This window comes from Parus major, chromosome 2 (genome assembly GCF_001522545.3).
Source record: "Parus major isolate Abel chromosome 2, Parus_major1.1, whole genome shotgun sequence".
In the NCBI taxonomy this organism is placed as follows: Eukaryota; Metazoa; Chordata; class Aves; order Passeriformes; family Paridae; genus Parus; species Parus major.
The window spans coordinates 32,257,532-32,265,430 of NC_031769.1; the positions used below are offsets into that span (position 1 = coordinate 32,257,532).

Sequence of the window (7,899 nt, forward strand, 5' to 3'; positions counted from 1 at the left end):
GCTGGAGAGTAGAGTGAGTGGTCTGATTGCCAGCAACTGAGGAGTCACAGGGACCTGGAGGCCTGAGGGCTAGGAACTGGAGAGAGACACATTGTCTGGTTCCAAGCTATAGAGCAGACTGGGGGCTGCTGATGAAGGCACACAATTGTGTGTGTGATTCTAATGTCAATTTAGAGCTGGACTAGAAGGTGAGCAGAAGAGGTGTAAGAGCCAGCTGCCAGAGAGACAAGCTGCCTTTCAGATTTATATCTAAGATGACCCATAAAAAACAGGAAAAGTGTTTCTCAATACTTTCTTTTCTTTAGCAGCTTATCACACAAAGGCTATCCACAGTTTTGATTCTGCTTCTGATTGTTATTCATATCGTAGGCTTCTTTTTATTTGAACCATGCATCTTTATTAATTTTATGCTTCTTTTAATTTGGTTAAAACACTTTAAATTATATAGCCATTGTTCTGAAATTTGGTTTTACAACCAGTAATTATCACAGAAATAAATAAAATTTATACTACACTGCCACTGAAGTAAACTATTAGAACAATCACTACAATTATCATTGCCTTATATGTCAAGGGATTGTACAGAAAAAAATACATTATGCATACATGAAGGCAGGTTTGCATTTCAATTCACACATGTTTCCTTTACATGACCTTTAGTTTTGAAAACACATTGCAGCTTTTCCAAGTCTTTCAGATTCTGTCTTCAAAATTTCATTCCAGTATTAACATAACTGTTGGAATTCATATCCCTAAAAATACCAGACAAATAAAACAAAAGCTGTTATAATTAGGTGAGACAGTGAGAAAGGAATGGAAGGAATCAAATTAAATGAGAGAGAACCTTGGCTTCTAAAAAAATCTGTTATCTTTTCTGGCCTGAACTAGTTTATGCATGTGTCAGATGGAGGTCAGGGGTACCCAACTGAAACTCGATTACAAGACAAATGGGCAGTTCCAGTAAGGCAGCAGTTATGATAGAGGGACTGTTGTTGAAGAACTGGTTTAAATTAATTGTAGTAGTAGCAGGAAATAGTTTTGCTATCCTGAAGAAAATTGTGAGATGTCATGAAATTTTTTTCTAGGTAACATGAAATGAAAAATCAAAATCTTAAACATTGTCGCAGTAAGAAAATATAGAAAAAAAATAGGATTGGATAAAAAAAATTCAGAATGCTGCTGTTCAGCTTGGAATTTTGTCTTTTTTTAACTCTAATTTGTATAAATTTAGAAAATGGAAGAGTAATTTTTATGTAATTTTGCAATTTTATAGTGCTGAAATGGGATATTTTAATGATTCTGAACCTTCTTCATCAAAGCTATAACTTTTCAAAATGTGACCTGATCTAAAAAAGCATCAAACCTAATCCTGTCATATGAACATTTTCAGATTTGACTATTTGGCACCTTCTCATTAGAAAAGGTTTTATAAAAAGATTACTACTTTTCATGAGACTTTTTGATTTGATGAACTGCAATCTTTCTTTTGGCAAATTGAGCTCATATTGAAATGCTTAAGAATATTCCTAGAGGAATTCTAGCTGTATTTAATCATCACTAACCTATGATTTAATATGCATTTTAATATGTGGCTTGAACACTTGTGTAGCATTACCTGGTTCAGATTCCTGAATTTCTTGAGGCAGATTGACAGCCAGTGACTTCCCAAATCTCTGTGGCAAATTTAGAAGTGATTGACTAAAACCTTTAACAAGTGGAGATCTCCCAAGCCTGTGTGATACCTTTGAAGCATGATTAGGTATGTTCTCTCCAAAAGCTCTTCCAAATCTCAGGGGCAAATTAGCAAATGGTTTAATGCTTCTTTCTTCTGGATAATTTCTTCCAAATCTAAGAGGTAAATTAGAAACTGAATTTGGCATCTTGCTTGCTGTAAAAGGGTTCATTTTAATGATATCTTTTGATCCCCAGTCTTCCATTTCTTCAAAATTGAGACTCCTCTGCTTTTCTTCCAAAATATTATCCTTTATCTAAAGAAAAATAATTTAAAAAGGATATGAACATTTTATAGGGCAATACTCCAGCTACCAGTGACACAAAGTACTCAATTTCATACCTTCTTAGAAAGATGCTGGGTAATCTTATTTTTTTTTAATATGTAATATTTTTTGGTTCCATTTGCTAAACTCCAGTGTGACTTGAGCTCTTTCATATGGATTACCTCATATGCTGACATTGTCCTTTTTAGCTTTTCATTACTCTGACCACAAGGGTGTATTTCCATATTAGTATCAGCAAATGGCTCAGCTGAAATGGTGTCAGTCGAAAATATTTCTGGGCACAGATGTCAGTACCTGTGCAATCAGTTAAGGCAGGACAGCAGTTTCTGTCAGTTCCACATTTGCTAGTATTACCACCTGAAGTTCTTTAGAGGGGAAGATGCTGAACATATTTAGTGACTTCACACAGACACAGACTCTTACTCATCTGGTCTGGACAAGCAGAAGGATGGACCAAGCTAGCTGAAGGTATAGCTCATTTCTTCCTCAGCATCAGGTGGATGCTTTGGACCCAATATCCATGCAGGCTAACAGACAGGGAAGTGAATGGAAAGCTTTTGGGTCAAGTTCACATTATTCCAGTTCTGGCCTTGCAGCAGCATAGAGGTTGCCTGAGCTTTAAATGGCTTTAGTCCTTCACTAGTACACAAGATGCACTGGGAGCTCCTGAACTTCTAATTTTTGTGCAACCAGCACAAAATATACTTTCTGTATCTACGCTGTCATATAGTGAAGAATTGAGACTAGTATATAACTGTCTCATGATGTAAAGAGCAGCTGTTGCCTGAAAAATACCTTTATTAGTATGACCCTTCTTACAGAGCAGTGTACTTCCCTTGGCATATTGAAAATTACTTACTTTTTTGACAAAACTTAGGTTTCCAGGACTTAACAGCAAATATATACAAATACGGATTTAAATTTCAGTTAAAGACACAAATGCTACTAATTCTAATTTCACTTCCTTATCCCTATTTGTCTTCCCTGTGAGCTTCTCCATTTACTAGCAGAGAATGGGAATGAGCCATTCTAGTTCATACTTCATGATTAAACTTTAAATAAACTATCCCTCTGATTGCACCTGCGCACTGCTTCTGGAAGTATATAAAAGATAGTGAGCTAAAGTTCGGAGGGTTTGACTAGCATAATTGAAATTGTATTTTGTTTTGAAGGATGTTTATTATACTGATGATGATAAGTTAAAAAGAGAGGTTGGTTCCCATTTCCTAGGGAGTATTTGCAGGGAAGACATGAAAATTAATACAGATGAATTGTGCAAATTTCATTTGGCACCTATTGGGACATAATAAATGTGCAACCCTGCAAATAAATTTTTATAGACAATTTCCAGAGTAAAATGTTAAGACCATTAACTATATTAGATTTAAAATGTTCTCTGTTTATCATTATTCTTTGAGTATTACAAGCATGCCTTTATTAATTTTGGATTAATAATCTATCTGTTATATTATGTGCAAAAAATGCCTGATAGGAATGCTAATTGAGGACTCACTGTGTAAGCAAGAAACACTTCAGAAAAAGTCGCAGCCTAATCACAAAGCTGTACTGCAAGAAAATCAAAACATGAGTTGATTTACACAGGATGTGTGTTTGAGCAAATTAATTTCTTGAAAATTCTTTCAGCAAGCTTTTTTCCTAGTACTAGTGCTGTAATGCTGAATGCTGTAGAATGAGTTTAGGACAGCCTGTGCCAAAACACCCAGTGTGCTCAGGATCTGACCCACAGTTCCCCCAGATAATGTCACAGTAATACAGATCTTACCTCGTAATATTTATCATCACTGTCTTCTCTGCTCTGCAGCCTGGACTTCATTGGTTCATTTAGGCACTTGCTGTTTGATGTGAGAAAGACCACTGTTGCTAAAGCAAGCAGAATAAACTTCTTGGTTGAAATGGCTTTCATTTTTCCCAAGTTAAGCTTACTTAGAGAGCTCAGAATATGTACAGAGAATAAAACTGCCATCTTTTTATATAATCAGAAAACAAAACAAAATTTTTTCACCATGACATCAGTCTCTAAAGCTCCAATTCCCAGTATTAATTAGGGAAGTAATTTGAATATATTTGAAGAATGTTGGGAATTTCTTTTGTGAAGCTTTTTACACAACATAACTTCTTGTTAAGGACACTCTGACTTTACAAATATTTTCTTCTGGTGAAGTATGTCTTAATTAGATAATTTTAAGAGCCACAACAGTGGGGATATACAATAACTGCAATGCTCCATCACCAGTAGACAAAAGCACCGTGTTTCTTTCTTTTGTATCAGTGTCCTCAGAAGGATTATGAAAGGAAGCTTTCCCCCATGTAAGCATTCTTCTGCTCAAACAATCCTTTTGGACCTCAGAATACTTGTTTATACTTAATGTACACCTAGGAATATTTGTCCCATTGAAATCAAGTGCTGTCTACTGGAGTTGTTGATCAGATCCTATGAGATGTTATGCATCAATGTGATCTATTGATGTACATAGTTTCTATGCTTTAAATTTGATGCGTTAATTTGCACTGAGAATGGATTAGGTGCATGCTTTTAAAACTCTGCCCACAAGGTAAATTTTTAGAAATTCCAGAGATTATGTTACATCTATATTTTTAAGAACAAATTTCCAACAGTGGTTTTTAAAAAGGCATCTGCCACTTAGCTGAACACAATGAAAGCACTGGACTGCCCATGCATGTTCTGTCCCTGAAGGAGATTCAGGATGCAGACTAAACCTACCCTTAAAGCACACATTGAATTTGTTGCTAGATAGGCTGGTGAGACAGACTAATATTAGAAAAAATGTATATTGTGTTGTTCTTCCAGTTGTTACTACTGAATTCTTGAACTGATTTAAGTTAGTACTTAAAAACTTTCCATATGGAGGAAATTTGATTGCTCACATTAAGCATTCACACTGAAAATTGGACTCTAGGCATGTTATTTTGCAATTCAACACCAGAGCTGTAAAATGCCCATTCCATCATAGCACTAGCGATATTGTCCCAAGAGAATATGTTTTATGCTGTGGCCAGCATGGATACTATGGACTGTTTATCTGTTGACAGTATGTTACAGTCTTTGCTGCACAGTGAAGCTGAAGGATTTGCAAGTAAACTCATTTTTTAATTAAGATGGCTGTTTTGATGGGTGCGCGTATGCAGTCATTTCTACCTTAGATTCTCTGAAAATGAGATCCTGAAAGCCATAAGCAGCCTTCAGAGGGAAATCCCACTGACAGAGTTGGAAGTGAAAAAGGGACAGTTTCTCTTAGATGAACTTCCCCAGGTGGAGAGGATGTCAAAGATTCTGCTTGTTTTTTATGTGACAGAGACCATGAAATTGCTAAAACAGATGAGAATGGTATCAGTAAGATAATTAAGAGGTCCTGTGAGAAAAGAGTGTATTTTAATAATTTACTGGCTTTTGTGTGTCACTTTCCTTTGCTGTTATACATTTACATTTACATTTTTACATTTACATTTTTGTACTCCTTCTTTCTTTGTGGTGTGGAATCCTTCTGGCTCTGGCTGACGGCAAAAAAGGTTAGGTTTGAAGATCATAGAATCATAGATGATTTTGAGTTGGAAGGGACCTTAAAGAACATCTAGTTCCAACCCCCCCCCCATGCCACAGTCAGGGATGCTTTCCCCTAGATCAGGTTGCTCTGAGCCCTATCCAAGCTGACCATGCACTTCCAGGGATGGGACATCCACAACTTTTCGTGGCGATCTGCTCCAGTGCCTCACTATCCTCACAGTGAAGAATTTCTTCCCTATATCTAATCCAAATCCACTCTATTTAAGTTTAAAGCTATCCCCCCTTTCACTAGAGGCCCTAGAGGCCCTTGTAAAAAGCCTCTCTCCAGCTTTGTTGCAGGCCCGCTTTAGGTACTGAAAGGTGCTTCAGGTCTCCCTGGAGCCTTCCTTTCTTCAGACTGAACAACCCCAACTCTCTCAGCCTGTCTTCACAGGAGAGGTTCTCCAGCCCTCTGATGATCTTCATTGCCCTCCTCTGGACACAATCCAGCAGGCCCATGTCCTTATTATGTCAGCGGGCCCAGAGCTGGATGCCATAATTCAGGGGGAATCTCATGAGAGTGGAGTAGGGGGGCAAAGTCACCTCCCCAGCCTTCTGGACACACTTCCTTTAATGCAGCCCAGGTTATAGTTGGCTTTCTGGGCTGCAAGATCACTTTTGTTGCTCTTGTGATGGGAATAAGCACAGTTCTGTATCTGTCTCAAGGGACAGTGGTTCCCATTGCATTCTCTGACACTGTTCTACAAGGTGCTTTAGAGTGGGGTGTGATAGATAGGGAGGGTAAAGATACTGTTCCAGCAGTGATTCATGAAGAGGGCTTGCATGAGCACACATAAACCATGTAGGCAGGGAAGTAAGAATGCATGATGATGCATTTGTCCTCAGAGTGCCTCGCTATGAGCCCTCTTCTCAGAGTAGGTGACTTGTCTTCTGTTTTTAAATAATATTCATGGCAGGGAAATTAAATTCTGGGGGGGATATAAAAATTTTGGTATTTGCAAATCTGAGCCAAATTCTTTGGAAAATAGAGGGAATAAAATGTCAGTGGAAAAGACCTCTAGAAGGAGCCCATGTACTCTTAGTGCTCTGGCAGGTCAGGGGCAGCAATTGTCTCTTTTCACCAAGGGCTGAATGTGGATTCCTGACTCTCTGGAGCCTCAATCTGTGGGAGCAGACAGATTTTCCAAGTTCCTTTACTTTATGGTAACAATAAGGACATACAATAACAATAAAGAATGCAATTAATACTCTAATATCTGTCTATTGTGAAAATGTGATCATTTACCACTGGGCCTTCCTTTTATCTAGCTGCTGCTTTATGAACCTCTCTTGATCAATGATCTCACAGTTAACTCTGTGAAGATATTTGCCTTCTAAATTAAATAGTATTTGTAAGATCCAAAAATTCTCTCTTACATTGTTTGGCATAAATACAAATTGTGCTTTCCCTGGACAGAAAATGTATTGCTGTTGTCCAAGCCAAATCAGGCTTTCTTGACATTTAGCTTGTCTCCTATGCATGTTGATTTTCTAATCAACATAAAGGGAAGTTTTCAGGTGTTTTGTAGGCCAGGGAGTTGTGTATCCTTGTACTTTCTAATGAATTAATTTGCCTTTGATGGCTCTACAGCAGGAACTCCTTGGAAATTTCAAGTTAAGAAATTACAATGATTGTTCATTACCTTCCTGAGGAAGGACTTGTCAGACCCTATTGCTAAAGTACTGGAATGGATAGCATGGGTACTTTTCATCAATGTGATCATGATTTCAGTAGCAGCATAAGCTGGCCCAGCTGACTTCCAACTGAGGCAGCTGAGGCATCCTGTCATGATCTATTAAAATTATTTATTTGCAGAGGGAAGACGCATTTGTTGGTGACACATTGTGTTGTAGAAGTGGGCTATTTATTCTTTAATTGCTTCTGCTTGATCCACAAAGGGTCTGATTAAGGCACATGGAAGGGAAACAGATCTGGGTATTGCTGAAAATAATTTTTGAGTTCTTAGCCTTTGGTCCTTGTTTTTTCTTGCCATCTTGCATCACTCGTTGGCCAAGCTATTCAGAGGACTTTAACATAACTGGACTTCTGTTCTGAAAATTCCCCAGTTCAATAGGAATGAGCTGTGCCATCTACATGTGAAACAAGCCTCACTGGCAGTGACAATTTTAAGAGTTTTTCCACTGCTGCATACTAGAGACCTGGGCAAGATACTGTTTGTTTCTGGTTTTCCCTGCATTTAATGTAGGTAGGTACATTTTGGCACATAAGTAGAAGTATTTTGGCTTAGTGGTATAAGAGTAAGGTGGATCTGATCTGTGACAAGTTGATGGATATCT

At 37.8% G+C, this 7,899-nt stretch overlaps 1 protein-coding gene across 1 annotated transcript; it reads right to left on the minus strand.

The window, feature by feature from the left end:
- Window positions 1-283: 283 nt before the first annotated feature.
- NPVF (neuropeptide VF precursor) lies at window positions 284-3,978 on the minus strand. The gene is made up of 3 exons (XM_015616020.1): window positions 3,802-3,978; window positions 1,616-1,988; window positions 284-752 (listed from the first exon to the last, which is right to left on the minus strand). The coding sequence occupies exons 1-3, from the start codon at window positions 3,940-3,942 to the stop codon at window positions 745-747; spliced, it is 522 nt and encodes a 173-aa protein (XP_015471506.1). The 5' UTR covers window positions 3,943-3,978; the 3' UTR covers window positions 284-744.
- Window positions 3,979-7,899: the final 3,921 nt, after the last annotated feature.

Coding starts and splice junctions, on each gene's coding strand:
- NPVF (XM_015616020.1), bottom strand. CDS start 3,942: ATGAAAGCCATTTCAACCAAGAAGTTTATTCTGCTTGCTTTAGCAACA. Junction 1,989..3,801: donor GTGATGATAAATATTACGAG/GTAAGATCTGTA, acceptor ATTTTTCTTTAG/ATAAAGGATAATATTTTGGA.